Source organism: Pseudomicrostroma glucosiphilum (assembly GCF_003144135.1).
Source record: "Pseudomicrostroma glucosiphilum strain MCA 4718 unplaced genomic scaffold BCV69scaffold_11, whole genome shotgun sequence".
NCBI classification, from domain to species: Eukaryota; Fungi; Basidiomycota; class Exobasidiomycetes; order Microstromatales; family Microstromataceae; genus Microstroma; species Microstroma glucosiphilum.
This window is the reverse complement of record NW_020289923.1, coordinates 505,862-527,133: the sequence shown is the minus strand read 5'-3', so window position 1 is coordinate 527,133 and position 21,272 is coordinate 505,862. Positions and strand designations below refer to the sequence as shown.

The 21,272-nt window shown below is 55.6% G+C and overlaps 8 protein-coding genes across 8 annotated transcripts; 4 read left to right on the top strand and 4 right to left on the bottom strand.

Moving 5' to 3' along the window:
* The first annotated feature begins 147 nt into the window (after positions 1-147).
* Positions 148-2,414, top strand: BCV69DRAFT_284174 (acyltransferase ChoActase/COT/CPT). The gene has a single exon (XM_025492953.1). It carries the CDS (start codon positions 321-323, stop codon positions 2,265-2,267), a length of 1,947 nt encoding a protein of 648 aa, XP_025346704.1. The 5' UTR covers positions 148-320; the 3' UTR covers positions 2,268-2,414.
* A 60-nt stretch (positions 2,415-2,474) lies between these two features.
* On the bottom strand, positions 2,475-3,492 carry BCV69DRAFT_284173 (putative PHO88-involved in phosphate transport). The gene is made up of 3 exons (XM_025492952.1): positions 3,295-3,492; positions 2,972-3,165; positions 2,475-2,862 (listed from the first exon to the last, which is right to left on the bottom strand). The coding sequence occupies exons 1-3, from the start codon at positions 3,433-3,435 to the stop codon at positions 2,646-2,648; spliced, it is 552 nt and encodes a 183-aa protein (XP_025346703.1). The 5' UTR covers positions 3,436-3,492; the 3' UTR covers positions 2,475-2,645.
* Positions 3,493-3,823: 331 nt separating this feature from the next.
* BCV69DRAFT_300366 (hypothetical protein) lies at positions 3,824-8,436 on the bottom strand (the record flags this gene model as incomplete). The annotated part of the gene is made up of 5 exons (XM_025494452.1): positions 3,824-4,713; positions 4,794-6,177; positions 6,238-7,540; positions 7,621-8,033; positions 8,119-8,436. The coding sequence occupies 5 exons, from the start codon at positions 8,434-8,436 to the stop codon at positions 3,824-3,826; spliced, it is 4,308 nt and encodes a 1,435-aa protein (XP_025346702.1).
* Positions 8,437-9,374: 938 nt separating this feature from the next.
* BCV69DRAFT_284170 (hypothetical protein) lies at positions 9,375-13,080 on the top strand. Its single transcript, XM_025492951.1, has one exon. It carries the CDS (start codon positions 9,487-9,489, stop codon positions 12,856-12,858), a length of 3,372 nt encoding a protein of 1,123 aa, XP_025346701.1. The 5' UTR covers positions 9,375-9,486; the 3' UTR covers positions 12,859-13,080.
* A 343-nt stretch (positions 13,081-13,423) lies between these two features.
* On the top strand, positions 13,424-14,721 carry BCV69DRAFT_284168 (NAD(P)-binding protein). The gene is made up of 5 exons (XM_025492950.1): positions 13,424-13,990; positions 14,062-14,115; positions 14,184-14,240; positions 14,323-14,365; positions 14,436-14,721. Exons 1-5 carry the CDS (start codon positions 13,479-13,481, stop codon positions 14,643-14,645), a joined length of 876 nt encoding a protein of 291 aa, XP_025346700.1. The 5' UTR covers positions 13,424-13,478; the 3' UTR covers positions 14,646-14,721.
* Positions 14,722-14,895: 174 nt separating this feature from the next.
* BCV69DRAFT_300363 (hypothetical protein) lies at positions 14,896-18,663 on the top strand (the record flags this gene model as incomplete). The annotated part of the gene is made up of 3 exons (XM_025494451.1): positions 14,896-15,234; positions 15,327-16,577; positions 16,648-18,663. 3 exons carry the CDS (start codon positions 14,896-14,898, stop codon positions 18,661-18,663), a joined length of 3,606 nt encoding a protein of 1,201 aa, XP_025346699.1.
* Positions 18,664-18,733: 70 nt separating this feature from the next.
* Positions 18,734-19,687, bottom strand: BCV69DRAFT_300362 (thioredoxin-like protein; the record flags this gene model as incomplete). Its single annotated transcript, XM_025494450.1, has 3 exons — positions 18,734-19,175; positions 19,280-19,511; positions 19,654-19,687. 3 exons carry the CDS (start codon positions 19,685-19,687, stop codon positions 18,734-18,736), a joined length of 708 nt encoding a protein of 235 aa, XP_025346698.1.
* Positions 19,688-19,750: 63 nt separating this feature from the next.
* BCV69DRAFT_284164 (RNA polymerase Rpb6) lies at positions 19,751-20,907 on the bottom strand. The gene is made up of 2 exons (XM_025492949.1): positions 20,283-20,907; positions 19,751-20,205 (listed from the first exon to the last, which is right to left on the bottom strand). Exons 1-2 carry the CDS (start codon positions 20,600-20,602, stop codon positions 20,043-20,045), a joined length of 483 nt encoding a protein of 160 aa, XP_025346697.1. The 5' UTR covers positions 20,603-20,907; the 3' UTR covers positions 19,751-20,042.
* Positions 20,908-21,272: the final 365 nt, after the last annotated feature.

The window sequence follows — 21,272 nt, the reverse complement described above, 5'->3', positions numbered from 1 at the left end:
CCGCCTGTTTCCGGACAAGTGGTGGGGATCCCGGTGCATCCGAGGCGGAGCTGAAAGCGTGGCTTGGCTGCGATGTGCCTGGCGGGGCGGCGGTTGGACCGGCTTTTCGAGGATGCGCCGGTCAAGTCGTTCCACTTCCACTTGGCTGGTGACGTCGATCCCAGGAGAACACAGATCTCCGTGCTCCCTTGCCATACCTTCTACCTCTACACACATCAGACATATCTCCCTCCCTCTTTGGCCGATTCCCTTGCTCGCAGCTGTACTCCCACCTTCCCCCCCAGGCATCATCAGTCTCAGTACGTAGAGCCCAGAGAAGAATGCCCACTGCCGTCTCCTCTCTCCTCTCTCGTCAAACGGCAAATCGCTTCGCAGCAGCAACATCCAACATCAAGCGTGCTTCTCCCTTGCCCCAATTCCAGCATCAGCAACGAAGGACGATGATCCTCAAGGCCTCCACTCTCGCCAATGGCAAGGGCCAACTGCTATCTTCCCAGACTTCCCTCCCCTCTCTGCCCGTTCCGGCATTGGAGCAGACGCTGAACAAGTACCTTCAGACCACCCGTCCCTTCCAAGACAGTTCTTCCCTTGCTCAGACCGAGGCAGCAGTCAAGTCTGCTTTGGATGGAGAGGACTCGGCCTTGTTCAAGGAGCTGCAAAAGAGGTTGCAAGAGCGAGCCCAGAGTCCCGAGTCAGAGGGCAACTGGCTCGCCTCTTGGTGGAACACCACAGCTTACATGGCCTACCGTGACCCAGTGGTTCCCTACGTTAGCTACTTTTATGGACACAAGGATGACCAAAGTAGGAGGACTGCACCGAAGAGGGCAGGTGCGATGCTCAAGGCCATGCTGCAATTCAGGAAGCTGGTAGAGAGTGAGGAGCTCGCACCGGAGAAGACCAAGGCTGGACCGCTGTGCTCCGCCTCGTACCCTTGGATGTTCAATGCCTCTCGTCTCCCTGCTGCTGGAGAGGATCAAGCTGTCAAGTACCCAGCAGACAAGTACAACCACGTCGTCTTTGTCCGCCACGGCCGCTACTTTGAAGTCGAGGTCGTGGACAAGTCGGGTAAGGAGCTCAGCGCAGCGCAGATTGAAGCGCAGGTTGAGAAGATTATTGCCGATCCTCGTACGCCAGAGTCTTTCCCTGTTGGTGCACTTACCTCGAACAATCGAGACAAGTGGCTTGAGTCTCGTCAGGCCCTTGTCAAGGCCGACTCGGCAAACGAAGCCGCTCTAGAGAGGATCCAGTCGGCCATCATCGTCGTGTGCCTGGACGATGTGGCACCTGTGACTAGGGAAGAGGCAGCCTGGCAATTGTGGTACGGAGACGGCAAGAACCGTTTCTACGACAAGCAGCAGCTGATCGTCTTTAGCAATGGCAAGTCCGGATACATGGGCGAGCATTCCACCATGGATGGAACTCCTACTCTGCGTCTCAATGACTTTTGTATCTCTGCTCTAGCGGCGGGAAAGATTGACCTCGGCAGCGAGAGTGCCGATGCTTCTTCGCTGGCAGAGCCAAAGGAGATTACCTTTAAGCTGAACAAGGACGTCGAGTCACACATCCTCTCTGCCATGCGCTCCTTTGACTCCCTCAAGTCCAAGCACGATCTTGCCGTTCTAGACTTTCAAGGCTACGGAAAGGGAGCCATCAAGGCTTACAAGTGCTCCCCTGACGCCTGGGTACAGATGGTCATCCAACTTGCCTACTTTAAAATGAATGGCAAACCAGCTCCAACCTATGAATCTGCTCAAACACGAAAGTTCCGTTGGGGACGAACAGAGACGATTCGTTCCTGCTCTGTCCAATCGCAAGACTTTGTAGAGAGTATGGAGAATCACGCAGCTAGTGATGAAGAGCGCTCCACCAAATTTCAAGCAGCGGTGAAGCAACACTTGGCTTATGCTACTGCTGCTGCTGATGGACAAGGGGTGGACCGTCATCTCTTTGGACTCAAGAAGCTACTCAAAGACGGCGAGAAAGCTCCCGCCCTCTATTCGGATGCAGCCTTTAGCAAGACTTCCAATTGGCAACTAAGCACCAGTCAAATCTCCTCGGAAGTCTTTGACTGTTGGGGCTATGGAGAAGTGACTCCAGATGGATTCGGATGTGCATACGCAATCAAGGAACGTAGCTTGACATTTACCCTTACCTCGTTGGGATTGGGAGCGGATAAGTTGAGACATTACCTCAATGAGAGTGCAGTCGAGTTGAGGGATTTGCATGATCGATTGGCGGCAAAGAAGGAGATGAAGCCCAAGCTCTAAGCAAAAAGTCTGCGGGGGAATGAAGGAAGAGGAGGAGGAGGAGGTGGTGGGGAAAGAGAGGGTAGAGGTAGTGTTGGGCGAGGGACCCCTTGTGCTTTCTCTAATGCACTTAATACAATATTACGACGTCTCGTCGCCTTTACAATGAGAATAACGCACAAGCGACAAGTGTGAGAGGATTCAATACTATTGGTGCACGAGAACGCTCGTGTAGTGCATGCGGGAGGCCATGAACAGTTTTGCCTGCTGCGTAGCCAGCACCCGCCCTCCTCCAGTCTACAGACGGCTTCACTGAGCCCCCACACCGCCGAAATCTCCACATCTCTCACCCTAATTCCTCCCCTTCTCCCTGCTCTACACCTCCCGGTCTCAAGCCATCTACTCGGACTTCTTTGCCAGCCCACCAGCCTTCTCAGCCTCCTTGATCGAAGCGGCATCTGTAGCCGGTCCACCAGCAGCTCCCATTCCAAAGGGTCCAGGGGCAGCCTTGAAAGGTCGCTTGAGATCACCGGCAGCCTGCTTGCCAAAGAGCCAAATCTTGGCTTCGTTGGACTCAAAGACGTTCTTGAGGGGAAGGATAGATTGGATGACCAGACTGGAGGGGGTTGGTAAGTGGGTAGTAGAATGAAATGGAAGAGGTTAGATCATGGAAATGGATATCGGCGACCCAGGTCTCATTCGCTTGTCCAATCGCAGTTACTCACGGGTTTGTGTATCCCATGTAGAAATGCATACCGGCAACCATTGCCATTCCCATGTACACTCCCCTCATGGCCTTTGAGATTTCCTGCAGATCATAGTCCCTGTGAGTCGTCGTTACCAGCTCGCCTGGTTCTTGAGACATGGCCGACTTGGGTCCCACGTACTTGAGGACGGTCAGATCGTTGGCCTTCTTGACCTGTTGTGGAAAGGGCAGAAGAAATGGAATGGTCAGGTCTCGGCAATCTTATCCTGTCATCCAGACTCGCCCTCGGTGTCTATGCAATGTTCAATGAGAGACGCTTCCAACGCCCTAAGCAGTACTCACCTTCATCGACATGTAAAAGTTGATGAGCAGCACTAGGATCTGTGCAGAGATGTAAGCCACACGGGCATACACGATGTACACTGGTTCTTCTTCAAAAGGGATCCGCTTAGCCACCTGCATCGCACCCATCATCACCGCCATATTAGTCACTGCTGCGTTCATGATTGAGGAAGTTGGAGGTCGGGTACAGGGTGGGGGGGGAGGACAGGTGCTGTGGGAAGGAGGTGGTGCGGGATACGGAACTGATGGTTGTCTAGGAAGGAACCGAGGAAGCGGGGGGAAGCAGTCAGAGCGTTGGACAGACCTCTCCGCCTGTGCCATCGGATCCGGCGCAGCGGGGGCGGTGTGCAGGCGGACAGACGGACAGGCGATGTGGAAGGCTCAGCCCGCCTAGACGCGCACGTGGCAAACGAAGAAGATAGAATAGAGTATGGCCGAGGCATTCTCTCTTGGCACCTAGGAGAAAGCTGGCTGTACACAGTCTTCTGGCAGAAGACGTTGAGCCTACAGACATCCAGTAGAGCCCCTCTCAGAATCCAAAACTGCCAAAGTCGAACTCTTGAGCGCCTTGTTGATCTGCATTCTTCGCAGAAGTGATCAGATTGGCCACTCCCCCTCCGGGCTTCTTTCGAGTCTCCTTCTTCTTCTCCTCTGCCGCTTCACGTTCATCCGTCTTGTCGGGTATTTTGACCGCTCCATTCGTCTTCTCGTCACTGGGAGCTCTGGTTGTTGTTTCGGGTTCGGACTTAGTTGCAGCGCTTGTGAAAGTCAAGCCCGCCAGCGCATCGTTCAGGGCGTCCGAGGGCGGACCGTCGGCCGTGCCCGAAGATTTCGTCTCTTGCAACACCTGCCCAGGAGTGGCTTGTACCATTTCAACGTCAACAGCAGTGTCGTTGTTGATTTGCTGAGACTGAACCTCTACATATGGCTTGTACTCCCATTCGGCAAGCAGGGCTTCTGCCACAAGATGGCAGCCCATTCGCCTCAGTACCTTCTGCATGTGCTTTGCAAAGCGAGTATCTTGCTCGACTGGTATGCCCTTCTTGCTCATCTGCAAGTACAGAACCGCAAGGGTCACATCCTCGTATCTGGCCACTCGGGGTGGTGCATCGCTGACTACTGGAGGAAGTGATTTGACCTCGCTGCGCAAAAGATCCATCGAGGTACACAGCACGCGCACCGCCATCTCTCGCTGCCCGAGACGCCAGAATGCCCAGTGAGCCAGATAGCGATCCTGAACATCAAACGCGAGCGGAAGAAGCCTTGTCTTCAAGAGCTTTACGAAGAGTGGGCCATCATCTCGCCCTTCCTTGATGCGTACAAGCGCGACAGCCAAGTCAATGTCGTTGAGATTCTTGATGCAGACGTTGACTGCGTCCTGAATCGAGTCGCCAAGCATGAAGAATGATGCGGCAAACTCTGCAAAGCAGGGAGATAGGACGTATCAGTGCATCCCTCTTCGAAACACTCGTTTGCAGTGTCGCATCCACTCTACTCACCAAACCTTCTTTGACTCAGCAGCGCAAACGCATTCTTGCACGCAGCAGTCCTCCACCTCTCTTCCTCGAAGTCCTTCGTCAAGAACTGCAACATCTTCTTCTGTTCAGGATGTCCTGCAGCTTGCCTCCACAGTCCTAGGACCAGCTTCTTTTTGCCCAGTGCATAGTAGAGTAGAGAGCAAGAGACAGGGTCTCGCGTGAGCGAGTACTGATCCCGCGCTACTTGCTCGGCCAACTCCAGCAGCAGAGGGCTCGACGAGGCAGGCGGAAGGAAGTAGAAAACTCCTGTTGAGCGAGCGATCGGCCATGTGATCCTATCGCCAAAGGTCTCTTTGAGCCGTGATACGATAGCTTCCTGCGTCGTTGAGTGAAGAGCCCAAACAGTATCGCGGCTGGCAAGGTGAAACGTCGGAAGACCAGAAGTTGAGGCATTGCTTGAGCCATTGATCAGGGACATTGCCGTGACAGAGGCAGACGTCTTGCCAGCAGAGCTGACGCTACCGTTCACGTTCTCCTGAGCAGTCAATTTGTGCAATTCGCGCTGCATTCTCAGAGCTGTCAGGTAGCGCCAGCCATTTGCATCGACGATGAATTTCCGCTCGCTGATGTCTAGTAGGCATCGAACAAGAAGAGAGAGCTGCTGAGACTCTCTGAGGGCCATGCGTGGCATAGGCGTTGTCTGTAATTTGCTACATAGCTTGTCAACAATGTCCGAAGTCAGAGTCGAGCGTAAAGTATCGTCTCCATTGCTTTCGGCATTGAAGAGTGAGTCGTGAACTTCCTGTCCCTCTCGTGACTCAAGACTTTTGCGCTTGGCACTATTCAGGAGATCTGCGCTGCTCTCGTTCAGAGAACTCAAGTTCGGCGTTTCTCCCAAGGAGGTTTCTCCGAGAGCCCTTGCTAACCTCAGCACAATGCTGGTCACCTCATCTGTCTTGCCAAGCAGGATCAGCTGTGATAGCAGCACTGGATGCCATACAGGCAGCGGTCCAGCCTGCTGCTCTGCGACGTGCCTCAATTCGGCTGTCGAGCCTGCTGTAGCCAGGAGTGGACCGAGGCTATGCACCTGATGACCAGTTGAGACGATCAGGGTGTGATGCTGTGCCCATCGGCACGCTGTGAAGGCCTGCTTTGTGATCTCCGTCAAGTCGTATGTTGCCAGAATTGCCCAGGCTGACTTGCCTCCCTCGTTGGCGGTGTCGTATGGTCCGCGTGTTGCTTGGACCCAAATCTCTATGCGATGCCGCCTACTCACGGCCAGGGCGAACGATTCGTTTGCTAGCTCCAGCCAATCGAGCGATACGATTGTGTCATTCTCATCCGCATCGTCCACTTGTGAGGATTGTAGTATTGTGTCAAAATCCGAGGCAGCGAGGTCGAAAATCTGAAGGGAAGAGCGTGTCCGTCCTTGGCTTTGGCTTTGAGTATTTTGGCTGCCACTCACTGCTATCAGGCCACTTGAAGTCGCAGCACCCTTGACGCGGTCGCTCACGTTGGCCTGCACTGATCGACTCATTCGGCTCCAGAGACCATCGTCTTGACCGCATTGCCACAGTGTGATTTGACCATCGGCGGAAAAGGTCGCGAAGGAGGGGTGCGTTGCCGCGTTTTCGCCCATAGCAGTGAATGCGAGCTTGAGCGTCCCTACGTCATCCAGCTCGGTAGACGTTGTGGGAGGTCCATGGGAGCCTGAGGAGCTTGTCAGATGCCACTGATGAATCATGCGCTGTGCTGTCACTATCGTCAAAATGGTGTCTCCTTCATTGAAGGCGCCGAATATTGGCTCTTCCTGATCAGCAAGCCCAGCCAGTTTTTCAGCCTTGCTGCTGCCATTACGATAGTGCAGTAGACTCTGTGTGCTACAGTGCCACACAACGATGCCTTCTCCGTGACCTGCCAACAAGCGATCATCACGCTGGAATTTCGGCAACTCCGATCTCCGCCGGCTGGTCATCACGGTACGCTTCCCCAGAGATGCCTTTCCAGATGATGCAGTCCCCCACCGCGTGACATACCCGGCATCGTCTACGGAGAGCACTTGTCTATCACGAGTGCTGACCATGCCTCGGACCTTACCTCCATGACTCGACTCCAAGGACAAGCTCCTCTTGACGAGACCCATGCCTTGCCCGTCGAAGAACAAGGACGGATTGAAATTGGCCGCTAGGGTTCTATTGCCGTCTCGACTCTGCAGGTAGAATACGCCGAGAGCCTCTTCGCTGCTTTGACCTGTGGGAACGCTGAGTGGGAACAATTCTATACTGCCAATGTCCCCAGCAGAGATCGGATGTAGAGGGTTTGAGAGTTTGAGAACGGTGTATGCCTGTAAGAGGGTAGGCGGTCTCCGATCGATGCTTGCTAAAGCCCTCATCACAATGGTCCCATCCTCCTGAAAGCGAATGAATACGTCAGGAGTATCGCTGAGCATATGCTGTAGCCGCTTATGCCTAGTACGCTTCGCATCGATCTCGCGACTGGCTGATGGCTGATCGAGGTCCGACAGACCTACTTCCGACATTTGTATATCTCGCTCCAGCAGGCTGATGTTAGCTCGCAGGACAGATGCTATTGTGGCGGCGTCCAGGTAGAAGATGTGCTCGATTGTCTCTGCAGCCCCTGGGCCACGCTTGCCAAACGAAGCAGCATCGATGGTAGCCGATAGGCGGAGGGCAGAGGGCTCATCTATCACGGGAGCCCACACTCTCGCAGCGCCATCTTGTGAGCGAGTCATCAAGATGTCCGATTGGCTGTGAGGGGATGCGATGGACAGATTGTCGTGGATTAGCGCTCACGCAGACTCAGGCGTCTCGCCTGCGTAACGTCTCACCTGCTGATATCCGGCATGCCCCTCCATCTCAGATCAACTACATAGCTTGCATGAAGCAGAACGGCAGTCCTTCTTGGTCTCGAGATCAGGGCCTTCTTGATCTGCCACACGACAACTCTTCTGTCGTCCTCGCTGCATGCTGCAAAGCTTGTTCCCAACGGGCTGAAAGAGCAGAGTCTGATCGGCCGCGGAGCTGCGACCTTCCAGCTCTCTCGCCACAGGCGACCATCATGTAGATTCCAGATTTGTAGTGATGAACCACAGCCCACTAGTAGACGCCCGGAATCGAAGTCGAGGGAGGTTGCTGGAGCAGGCAGGTCGAGCGTCGAATGTACCCGCCAGCGTTTTGTTGAGGAGGAGGAAACATTAGAGGCTGCCCAGACCACGATGCGAGTTGCAATGGAGGCGAAGATCTGTCGCGCAGGATTGAAGATATGAAAGATGCTCTCGTCAGGCAGTCTGTCCAAGCACGGCATCTTTTGAGCTTTGCTTACTCACCAATACCTGCCCCTCTTCCGCGCCTTGCCTGACTGCCAGGCATTGTATGTTATGCGCCGGTCTCTCCGTGACTTCAGAGGTCTCAGCAAAAGCGTCCCAAAAGTCAAGCGTATATAGAATGTCGAAATTGCCGTCTAGGAGACAGATCTGGTCTCCGCTTGCTATGGCTGTGACAAGCCTGCGACCATCTGCCGAAGCATAGTGTGAGACGGACGCCCTCGCAGCTGCAGGTGAGGATCCGTAAGAGGAATCAGAGAGCAGTAGCGAGGCCTTCGTCGAGGATGAGGACGTAGCCTGCGACGAAGTGGCATGCGCCATGCCGCTGGTAGAGGATGGAATGGTAGGCGAAGGACAGAGGTGAGGCTGACTTTGCCGTGGGTTGAGCGTGGCCTGAGCGCGGGGCAGATTCCTCCGCCGAGCCCTTTCCGTTTGGCTCCTGTGACACGGGCAGGGGTGTGGAGAGACAGAGGCAGCGATTGGAGAAGCACTCTACGCAGTCAGCCTTGGCTGTCGAGAGAAAAGCAGAGCCAGAGTAGAGTGAATGCGCCAGGTCTGTAGTACTCGCAAGCCATACTCAGCGCGAGACAACACTCGGCCCCGTTCGTGTGCACACGCTTGGGTCCGAGTAGGCAGCACAGCGCCCCTCTAAGAGGCTTCAAGGTGCCTTGTTCGAGCGCATCATCAAGGTAAAAATCAAACCGAGGGAGGTGCAACGACAAGCAGAAGGCGTAATTCAGTCTCACGCCTTCCTTTCGACCATTTGCAACGACGCCTGAGAAACAGGAGAACAGTGATGCGTCCCACATCGCAGCGCGGCAAAGAGTGTCGGACAGCTGCTGCGAGGTAGGCTGCTCCACCCGCTGTCGCACGTCTGCCTGTCATGGGAGCTACGAGGGCAGAGAAGACTTTAAAGCGCGAACGTAGCTAGAATGTTGTGTCGGATCCGCAAGAACGTGTCCCCCAGAGCGCCAGCCAAGGTGGGTGGAAGCAACATCGACGGTGTGCCAAGACCACCGAGGATAAAGATCCGAAAGATGCCGCCTGCTGTGGGATTATAGATGCACTCACGGGTGCTTGGCATCACCACTGGCGCTCGGCCCTCTGCTTGTGCCAAGAAGGTAGCCAGCCATCTGCTTGCGCCTTGCGGGGGCCGCCTGCCCGCGCCGATTGCCATGTGGACCTGGCGGGGCCGGTTCTTGGCTTTGCTTGCAGGCCGGCAGCCGGCTTGCTCGGAGTCGCAATGACGGCGTGCGGAGCTCGAGGCACCTCGGTGGTGTAGTGCCAAGGCGCGGGTGGACAGGGCCTGCCGACGAAACTCTTCCTCTGCCGAGGTGCCGTTGTCGGCTAGCCTCCCTGACGGCTACAAGGATGATGCCGTGGGGCGGGGGGCTGCCCTTGCCCTTGACCGCGGGTGGGACCTATGTCTTGGCGTCCCACTGCCGTCCGCCCCCCTCCCTTTCTCATCTTTCACCACGGTCACTCCTCATTGACAGCAACGACTCCAAGTCCCTCATCCTCGTCGTCGAATACCCTTCTCCTCCTTCTCCACTAGACCTTACTCATACTATCGGACCGCAAGTTTACTCTTCTATCCACCCATCGTCCTCATCTCGCGCAGGCAACAGCTACACACGCCCGGAAGCAAAAGCTACCCTTCCGCAGGCCAAGACCCCTGAGCCTGTCTGTCGTTCTGCCAGACATCCGCTCTCGCCTTTGCTGCACAAGTTCAGTGAGCACTATCACAAAGGCATGAACTCGATCAGTCCCTCGGGAGGCTCTTACTCGGCTTTTTCAAAGCAATCCTCCAGCTCTCCGGTTCCATCTTTGGAATCCTCCCTTGCGACGTCCATGTCTCGCGCCTCTTCAGCAAGATCGATGAGCCCCTCGGGCGCCGCATCCTCTCACGGCAGCATCTCCATGAGCAGTGATGCCCGGACCGACGACTCCAATGCTGGTGACGATGACTCCTTCTCCCTCGTCGTCTGCCAGTGGAACGACTGTGGCCAGACGTATGAAGATCCCGAGATTCTGTATCAGCACTTGTGCAATGACCACGTAGGACGAAAGAGCACCAACAATCTCTGTCTTACGTGTCACTGGATAGGATGCGATGCCGTCTGCGCCAAGAGGGATCACATCACCTCTCACCTACGTGTGCACACACCACTGAAGCCTCACTCTTGTGCTTCTTGTGGCAAGATGTTCAAGCGGCCTCAAGACTTGAAGAAGCACGAGAGGATCCACACCGAAGACCATCAGATGAAGCAGGCTCAGACCAAGGTCCACAAACAGCAGGCATCTGCGCTAGCAAAGGAGAATACCAAAAGGCAGCAGCAGCAGCAACAGCAGGCCGAAGAGAGGAGGTTCCACCAACAGCAGCAAGCACACCTTGCCCACCAGCAGCGCCATCATGCCGCGATGGCGAGTCAACCTCATCCTCAGCTTCACCAGCAATATCAGCCATTCGGAAGCAACGTCTATTCCTCCACAGGCAATCCTGTCTTCTATCCTCAGGGAGTCGGCATGCCCAGCCACCGCGGCTACACGTCCGACTGGACTCAGAACATGAGGCAACAATCGCCATCCGCATCTGGTCGCCTGGCCCCTCAACATGAGAGGCGGGATGGTTCAGTCTCGTCATTAGCATCCCTCTCTCCTTCGTCTTCGCACTTGGGTACTCCATACTCTTCAGAGGCCTCGCCGAGGAACCACTATCAACAGGCGCAACAGAGTACACAAGGAATGGTGGGAGGGGAGTACCCTCTGAACTCATCGTACCTTGCTCTGGCCAGTGGCACTCAACGTTCGAAGCCATCCGAGGACCCCAATTCGTACACATTCCTTTCTCAGGGTAGCCGTGCCTCGTCTATTGCATCTTCTGCTAGCTTGAAGCGTGGGTACGATGACTTGCTCACTGGTGTGGACGGTCTGCTTCAAGACACGAGGAAGAAAAGGCCCAGCGAGTCTCAAAGCTTGCCTGATGCGGACCAAAGCTACAGTAGTCTCGTCGGATCCTCACCGGCTTACGATGCAAACATGGCGGATAAACTCAGCTCGACCTTTGGTAGCACATTCGACGATGATGCGATTCTGCAGGCACTGCTCAACGGCAGTAATGTCAATGACGCAGGGTCCGCCAGCTCGCACCAAGGTGGGAGTCACATGCCAACTTTTGCGTTGAACGGACATTCTGCCGGTCCACAAGGGCCGCACAGAGGAGCACCTGGTATCGGCCCCACCACTGCATCCGCTCCAGCATTCTCCGCCTCATTGCCTACCGACCCTCACAAGCTTGCTGAGCTCAATCACTTCCTCTTGCAGCTGGGTAACAGCGCTGCTCGGGACCTAAATGGAGCAATGGCCTCCCACGGGAATGGTTCACAACAACCGTCGTCAAGCGGAGCTTTCGATGCAGCTGCCTTTGACATGAATTCCCTCGGCGCCATGGGTCTGACGAACATTGCGGGATTCGATTCTTCCCTGTTCTCCAATGGTGACGCCAGCTATCTGGATCTCGGTCAGCAGCAGCAGCCACCACGAGCCATTGCCAGCATGCCCCGTCAGCAGGGCACCACCAATGGCGGTCACTTCCAATCCCACCAGCAGCAACATACGGCACAGGGTAATGGTGGACAGACTGCCGCCGGCTTCGCGTCGCCAATGGGCAGTCTGTATCCATCCTTGACTCCTCATCATGGGCTGCAGACGATGGCGCAGAGCCAGCCCCAGCAGCAAGCTCAGCACCTGCCTTATGGCAGTGGAGCCGCAAGCTTCGACTCTGTGCGCATGCCCCGTGGAGCAGGCGTGAAGCCGACACTGTCCAGTGTTGACAGCAGGTCTCACACCTTCCGCCGTGTCGACCCGCTGATGAGAGCTGCACCAACCGAGATCGAAGCTCGATCTGTCGACACGGAGACGCACGATGTCGATGACCGCAAGAGCAGTCTGGCACCCATCCGGTCTCCGCAGCCACCCACCGCTTCGGTGAGCGACGAAAGGCACGATGATGCAGCCCACATTCTGGCCAGTATCGACGGTACACGACGTGGTGCTACTGCTCTTGCGGCAACGGATAGTGCCAGACCTGCTCCCATTTTGCCCTCCATCTCGTCTCTTCTCTCGTCAAGAGACTTGCCACCCCCACCCGCGATGGGTACGGCGGGTCACACTTGGCGCTCATCTCGAAAGGAAAGCTACGGCACTACCGTCGACACCCGCACCACTACCCCCTCCTCGACCGGATCGCCGACAGACACTTCGTCGTCGTCGTCTGCCTTTAGGTCTACATCGCCAGCGCCACCAAGCTCGCTTTACCCCTCTTTGCCCGGCGCTGACACCCTCATGGCTAAGATGGCTCTTGCACCGGGTTCGTCAGGCGACGTCTCTTTGGAGACGAGGATCAGGCACGTCAAGCTGATCAAGAGTCTCTTGCTAGCCATCAACTTCCCCGAGCGCCTGCAGAGCATCCTCGGCCACACTCGTGCCGAAGCGGACGATGAAGAGATGGACGTGGAAGAGCACGACGAGGAAATGTACGACGAAGGGCGTCGCACACCTCGTCCCAACTCCAGCCCCGATACTGTAAAGGAACAAGATCAGAAGGATGATGAGCAGGACGATACGCCGCCGGTGAGCAAGTCTGCCTCGAAGGACTGGCTGAGCACCGTGGTGGGACCCAAGACGGACACCTTTGCAGACCGATGGAGAAGAACGGGCCAGCAGGACGGCGTTGATGTTTGAGTAGAAGTAGAGCGCACGAGCGCTGCCCTCCATCGATTCCCCTTCCGCTGGCCCTCTTGCTGCTTAATTACTGTCTAGATAAATCCCTCCTTTTGCTTTCGAATGCCTTTGCACCGCTGTACACACCTCTCGCCCAGAAGAAGGGGACTGTATTTGTACAATATGATCCACCGTTCCCCACTCGTCTTGACATTTCCGCGTGTGTCGCGGCTGAACTTGGATTGATGGGTGAGGCGGCCCTGACTCGCGTACGACTTCCTTCAGCTATGCTCGCATGGCTCGTCCTGAGCTTCACAACAGTCGCCAGACAAGTTTGAGGGATTCAGGGACAGATGTACTACTGTCTGATTCTCAATCCTGTGCTCGGCCATCAAGCCCTCATCAGCGACGACCTCTGCCTACTATGAAAACTCTGCTCTGGGAAACCATTCCCTCCTACAAAAGTCGCCCTCTGAAAATTGGATGCGGAAATCTGGAGGGCGGAATTCTGATGCATTTCTCCACTTCCGCTTGCAGTTGGTCCGGGTGTGGTATTGAAGCCCCCCTTTTCCCTCCTCCTTTTCTATTTCTCTTGATTCGTCAAACGACTGCTCCTCTCTTTCCTCTTCTATATCGCCAAGATGTCCAGCTCCAGCTCCTTGAAGCGCTATCAGCATGGTTCCGGTCCCCACTGGGCCCTCGTCACTGGCGCTACGAATGGCATGGGTTTCGAATGGGCTCGTCAGCTAGCCGCACTGGGCTTCTCCCTCTTGCTCCACGGTCGCAGCGCCGAGAAGCTCGAGACGACACGGCAGTCCATCCTCGAGGGGCTTCCAGCAGGCATCAAGTCAGAAGTAAAGATTAGACCCGTCGTAGCAGATGCGGGATCGAACCCTCCGCAGATGGCAGAACTGGAGGCAATCCTCTCCGAAGGCGGGCTGAATCTGCGAGTGGTGGTGAACAATATTGGGATCACTAATGAGGAGTACCCGAGATTGGAGGACACGAGCGATGAGGATGTGATCAAGATGGCTACGCTGAATATGATATTTCCGAGCTTGGTGGCGAGGAAGACACTGCCGCTGCTGAAGAAGAGCCAGCCGAGCTTGATGGTGAATGTCTCTAGCTTGGGAGCTTGGGCGCCTAGTCCTTAGTGAGTCTGCGTGCCAAGGTGCGGAAGACGATCATAGCTCGCTGACGGCGTCGTGCATCCCATCGTTGTAGCCTCTCCGTCTACTCGGGATCTAAGGCCTACAATCTTCAATTCTCTCGCGCATTGTGAGTGGGATGCAGCCGGGTAAGGCGCTTCAATCGGCACTAGACTGATCACACGTCCTGATCTACAGATACAATGAGATGATCCTAGAGAACGCTCAAGTCGATGTCGTGGCCATAGTCCCAGGGTGAGCCGTGGCAATGCTAAAGCGCACGCTGTAGTATTCCTTCTCTTCTCACACCCTGCTCCGTATTGCTTCGCTCTCGCAGAACGGTGATCAGTGGCATGAATGACGGGCCACCTACAAGCTTCGTGAGTGAATGACTTTTCCCGAGCATGCGTCGCACAAAGCTGACCCTCGCTTGTCTGACCCTGTCAACAGATGCCTCTCTCGTCAGATTGGGTCGCTTCTGCTCTATCCTCTCTTGCGCCTTCCTTCTTCTCCTCTCGGCCCGGGCCTGTCATCGTGCCGTGGACGCCTCATTCGCGCGGTGCCAAATTCCTCAACATGGTGCCCGTCTCTCTTGCTGACCGTATGACGAGGAATTTTGTCAAGAATGCAAAGGAGAAGAAGGGGAAGGAAGGCAAGTAAGATGGTAGCTCAGTGATCTGCGACAAAGTGTATACCCTTGCGGATCCAATGTGTATTAGTCGACGTGCAATGGCGGAACCAGGAGTGACTGTGACTGATCGGAGCGCGGCGACGCGTCTCGGAAGTGGCGTGGATTTCGGATCTGCCTGCACCCTTGCACTCATTCCTGGTCAATCCTTCCGAGGATTACCACATATTCTCGTCCACCTTGATCTGTATAGCTCTGCTTATATCCTCTTTGCCAGCAGGAATGGTTTCCAGCTCGGATGGCGAAGACTTCTTCGCTTCCTCACCATCTCATCATACCTCCCAACCGAGTGCGCCCAGTCTAGAGCATAAGACGGAAGAAGTGGAGGGTTCAGCCTCTCCCGTCAAGAAGAGATCAGACCTCTTCCGTGGCGATGATGACGATGAGGAGGAGGATGAGGACGCGACACTGCGTGAGCCCGTCGTCGTCAGGAAGCGGCAGAGGATAGAGTCGCCTCGAGCGATAAAGGCATCGCCGCCTGCATCGCGGACGCCTCAGCCGGAGGAGGTCATTCAGGTTAAGGACGAGAGTCCAGATCGGAACGACTGGCCTCGTAAATATGTGAGTATGAGCTGGGAGTCCAGATTGAATACGACCAAAGTCCAGAAGAGCTGACGCTACATTTTGGCGCTTGCTCTCCTGCTCTCATTTAGATCGGTCACTTCTGTGTCGCTGGGTGGTCACTCTCTAAAGGTCGCAACTATGCTGAGCAGGGAGCCAAGATGAACATTCAGCGCTCAAAGCCGCATCAGGTCAGCTCCTCTGTCTCCTCTTCCGTCAATGGCAGCTCGAAGAAGGCGCAACAGCCATCCAAAAAGCAGACGAAGCTCAGCTTCGGCGGAGGAGGAGGAGCGGCTAAAGCAAGTCCGTCTAGCAATAAAGGCAAACAGAAAGAGGACTATGTTGTGAGGTTCGGCAACACCCGAGGCTTCGAGGTAGGCAGGCTGCCTACAGAAGCCGCCGTCTGGATCTCGAAGCTGATGGATCTTGACCTTGCCGAGTTCGAAGCCACGGTAGTCGACTGCCCTCCGGTCTTGACAGTAGGGTCGGATATCCTCCTCGATATCAAGGCATACCTGAAACGAGCAGCTTTCCCTGCTTCTATCGACGTGCGTCGCTCGCGGAATACCCACAATGAGCCTGCAAAGAACTTCTTCCAGGAGACGGCAGAGACTTCGAGCGAGAGGGAGCTGCGCCAGCGCAAGGCTGCACTCATACGGCTGTTCAAAGCATGTGATCTTAGGCCTACCCAGGCCAATGATATCTTGCAGCAACACTCTGAGGACGGCAGCTTTGGGAGCTCTGCCATGCTAGATCATTACGGAGGCCGGGATACACTGGGCGAGGGAAGCGGGTCACCGGGCCGCACAAGCAGACTAAATTCTCCCGGCGTTCAGAGTCAGAAGAATGGCGCTGCCAATGGTCATTCCGTCGGTGACAGCAGCAATGGCGCAGGCACATCAGCGCAAGAACCTATTGCAGTCGATGGAGAGGAAGGTCAAGGACCGGACGTCAATGACGGGACGGAGATCGAGGCAGCCCAGCTCGATCAGGTGTATAGCAAAGCTCAACGCCACGACGCCGAGCTGCCAGAGTATGAGCCGCCCGAGACCTTTGCTCTGACGCTACGCCCTTACCAAAAGCAGGCTCTGGGATGGATGCGCAACATGGAGCAGCCTGCTTCCTTACGCCAAGGCAGAGAAGGACAGCGACAAGAAGCCAGTCTACATCCTCTCTGGCAGGAGTACAGATTCTTGGCCGAGGATGCCGAGGACGCTGGAGGGGATCATTCCATGCCTGACGAGACTGGGACTTTTTACTTCAATCCTTACATCGGGGAGATGAGTCTAGAGTTTCAGCCTGCGAGTCACGGCACAAGAGGCGGGATTCTTGCTGATGAGATGGTGAGTGTGGTTCCTTGCACTTGTGGGCTATCTCCTCCGCTGACCTTCACCATGCTGTCTCCATACCCAGGGTCTTGGCAAAACGATCATGGTCGCCAGCCTGCTGCATACGAACCGTGCGCCTCGCGAAGGAGACGAGGACGATGAGGATGTACAAGACGAAGAGAGGGCCAGACAGGTCGAGAAGAAAGGACCGCGGCAAACGTCTCTTGCCTCTGCCTTTGCACAATCGAATCGGCAGGCTCGCAAGGCTCCGTCCGCTGGTCAAGTCACTCTTGTCGTGGCTCCCATGAGTCTGGTTGGGCAGTGGAGAAATGAGCTGGAGAGGGCTAGCAAGGCTGGATCTCTTTCAGTCATGCTGTACTATGCAGAAGGCAAAGCAGACCTGATGGGCCGGCTAGAGGGCGGTAGCGTTGATGTCGTCATTACATCATACGGCACACTAGTGTCAGAGTACAAGCGGTTCACCGATCTCGGCGGCTCTGCAGCATCGGCCAGCAAAGTCACCAAGGCTGCTCCTCTCTACGCTGTCGATTGGCTTCGCGTTATCCTGGACGAGGCGCACAACATCCGCAATCGGACCACTCGCAACGCCAGGGCATGCCATGACTTGATGGCTCGGCGGAGGTGGTGCTTGACCGGCAGTCCCATCGTCAATCGACTGACTGACCTGTATAGCTTGCTGAACTTCCTGCGGGTAGAGCCGTGGGGCGACTTCAGCTTCTTCAATTCCTTCATTGGCAAGCCCTTTGCCAACAAGAACCCAAAGGCGCTGGAGATTGTACAGGTCGTGCTTGAGTCGATCTTGCTCCGACGAGAGAAGAAGATGAAGGACAAGGACGGCAAGCCAATCGTCAGTCTTCCTTCGAAGTCGATCTTGATCAAGCATCTGGAATTCTCCGACATCGAAAGGAAGATCTACGACCTCTGCTTTGATCGAGCCTGGATTCAGTATCAGCGCATGAGGGATGATGGTTCGGTGACGAAAAACCTCTCTGTCATCTTCAGCGTTCTGATGAAGCTCAGGCAGGCCGTCTGTCATCCTCTGCTGGTGCTTCAAGCTATGCAAGCTTCCCATGCCCGCTCTCAGGAGAAGGGTGGCAGTAGCATGGGAGAACTGGATGAGGAGGCCGAGCGGGAAGTCAAAGCTCTCGTCGCCCGCTATCAGGCAGGCCAAGAGGACGCAGCTGTCGCGGACGAAGCAGCGACCCTGGCGCGTCTTGAGAGCTCCATCGGCATCGATGCTGCAGAATTGCACGGCGAGGACCAGGAAGAGTGTCCCATCTGTCACGACCCACAGGCTGAACCCGCTACGTTGCCCTGCGGTCACAAAGCTTGTCGGGCTTGCCTTGTCGACGAGCTGCAGCGTTGCGAGGACTCCGGCGAGACACCCCGTTGCATCGTCTGCGGTGAAGGACCCTTCTCTATCGAAGACATCCAAGACCTTGTCAACGATGCAGTGGCCAATGAACACGCCAGCGAAGAGGCTAAGCAGGCAGCTCCTGCCAAGAGTGCCAACTTTATGTCCTTTGCCAAGGACGACTTTCGCTCCTCGACCAAGCTCGATGCCCTCATTTCTGACTTGGACACATTGCGCAAAGACGAGCCGCACTTCAAAGGCGTCGTCTTTAGCCAGTTCACCTCCTTTCTCGACCTCGTCGAAGTGGTACTCAAGCGCAACAATCACCCCTTTGTGCGGTTGGACGGTACTGTTTCGCAGAAGGATCGAGAGCTGGTCCTGCGCACCTTTGCCGAGTGTAGCTCGCACATGCTCATTCTTGTCTCGCTTCGGGCAGGTGGAGTGGGGCTCAATCTGACCTCGGCGCATCACTGCTGGCTGCTGGACTGCTGGTGGAACGCCTCGACGGAGGATCAGGCGGTGGATAGGGTGCATCGAATCGGACAGATGCGGGACGTCTTCGTCCATAGGTACCTCATTGCTGATAGTGTGGAAGACCGGATTCTGGCCATCCAAAAGAGGAAGATGGCGCTGGTGAGCGAGGCTTTGGGCGGAGCGGCACGCAGCGGTGGAGAACAGACGTCGGAGACGGTAGAGAATCTCAAGATCCTCTTTGGTGAGAAGTAGAGAGTAACACACTATTGTACACAATGTCGCAGCAATCAATCTTGTCACAATCACATCTCTGCTCTCACCCTCAAAGACAAGCTACCCCTTCTCTCGCTCCGCCTGCATGCTCGCCCTCCTCTGCCGTCTTGATCCCCATGAGTTTCGCCAAGATCTCCGTAGGCTCCAAAGCGCCTCTCACGACTACCAATCTCCCATCATACTCCAGCTCCGTGTACGGCACGCCCTGAATACCCTTCTTGTTCCTCGCTTGGAAAATGCGCTTCTCCACCTCTTCCACTCGCTCCGTCGAATTCACCCAAGCCTGCGCCGCTTCTACGTCTGGGAAGAGGTGATTTTCGATGGCTAGCGGGATGAGCAGGGAGGGGAGGCCGTTGTCTTGGCCTTGCTCGTGGTAGGAGCGGAACAGGGCGAGAGCGAAAGGGAGCTGTAGGTTTGGGCCGCCACGAGCGTAGGCTTCTTCGAGCAGGCGGTGAGAGAGCATAGAGGAGCGTACGGGTCCGTCTTCGGTACTGCAGATCAAGGCAAGGCCGAAGCACAAGTGAAGAATCAGTACCGAAACTCTCCCCGCGCCTGCCCGACATTCTTGCATCTGCATCTGCCCTGGCCAACTCACAACCTGATACCATATCTCTCCACTTCAGCATTCACTTCCTCGTAGAGCTGTCTCGACAATTCCTCTCCATTCTTCCGATCACGCAACATCTTCCTGCTCACCGCCCTCTCCTCGGCCAAATCCGGTCGTAGGAGAAAGGGAGCAAATTCAATGGTGTAGTCTGACTCTGAGACTCCGAGAATTTGGAGAGAAGATTGAAGTTGTAGGAAGCCCACGTAGCACATGGGACATACTGCAGCATCGCAGAGCAGATTAGGATCGGTACGGGCGAGGGAGAGTGTGGGGAAGTGCGGAAGTGGATGCGGGAGCGGACATAAGATGAGCGTCGAGGTCAGGTGAGAGCCCTGGCAGCACTTGTGGCAGGTGAGACTCACTGGGATCACTGGTGATGATGATCTTGAGCGTCATGATGAGACTACAACGCAGACGATTGAAGTAGCTGCTGATAGTTGCGGATAGTAGGGGGAGGGATACTGGCCATTTTGTCTGGGAAAGAGCTGGAAAGGAGGTCATCTGGAAAGGGCAAGGCTCCGCGATCCTGCTGCTGTGCACAGCCCCATTGGGCGTCCCCACGCCATCGCTTCTGCCAGAGTGTGGGCGTCTCAATGTCCAGCTGAGTTTGAGTCAGGAGATCAGACAGATCAGACCTGCACACGAAGCTTTGCTGATGACGATTGATTATATGCTTTTGTAGGAGACTCTGCAGAACAATAGATGCGCCTTGCCCACCATGGAGCTCCCTGACAACCCGTGACTCCCGCTTCTACTCTGTGATGATGAGCTCCTGTACTCCCCAATCCTCGTAGCTGCCGTCAGGAAGATATCTCCGGATGATCAGAGGAATCTTCTTCTGTGCCAGCTCCTTCATTGCGATCGCCAGGGGGTCCGTCTCTCCTTCTGTCGGCACCAGGACGGGAGCATTCATGCTGTTTCCGTAGGAAGGAAAGGGCAGAGATGAGCTGTGTTTCCACTGAACATCGTCCAAGAGGTCTCAATTACTCACCTGATCTGCAGTGCCCTTGTCCCTAGGATTCTTGCTCGCTCGTATTTGGTCATGTACGGCGTTGTGATCCTCTCTGTATTCGGCCCCGCCCCAGTCCCACCATACGCTGCCGGATCCCCACTCTCCACGATCCCATTAGGCCCAACCCCACCACCGCCTGCTCCCGGATGATCCAGACCACCCTGACCTCCTGTGGCTGTACCGTCTTGGTCGAAGTCGGCTTCGGGATCAAAGTCCATCACGTCTGGGTCGTCGTACTGCTCCTCGTAGTATCTGCGTGGGTGGGAAGACGAGACGCAAATGGAAGCATCAGCGATCATGGCTCGCTATGAGCTTGGCAGCCTGAGTCATGCCACTGTCGTCTTCCATCATGAGATTCAGACGATCCTGCATCCGCCGGTAGAGACTCACCCCTCAGCATCATTTCCTGCATCCTCGTGGTCCGACATGGCAGGCTATATGTGTATGCAACAGAGGGCAATAAAGTCCGCTCTAGCTGTAGCTGATCTGTCTTTGCAGAAGCGAAGCCACTCCTGTCTGTTGTTCAGACGGTATGAGTGAGGACCAAGGTAATCTCGGCTCGGATGCAGAGCTGCAAAGATGCGATTGGAGGAAGAGCCTTGAGGTGACAGGAAAGTCGTGAGGACGGACAGCTCTGAGCGCAGACGCTTTCGAAGACAGGTGACTGATAAGGACGTCAAGGCGGTACGATACGGGCAAGACGGGAGATGCGGCTGGACGTAAGGGAAGATGCTGTGGGAGGAGCAGGAGCAGAAGTAGGAGTAAGGGGACGGAGCAGTAATGCACCTCTCGGTCGGGATCAAATCTGGGAGGCGTAGACCTGACGTTGGCTTGAGCTGCACGCCGGGCAGGAAGATCCAAAATTCAAGGCGCGCGCAACGGATCGGGACGGAAGCAGAGGCAACACTTACGACGAGACCATGATCGCTCGAGAAAGTTCAGCACTCAGGGATTGGCAAAAGCATAGCT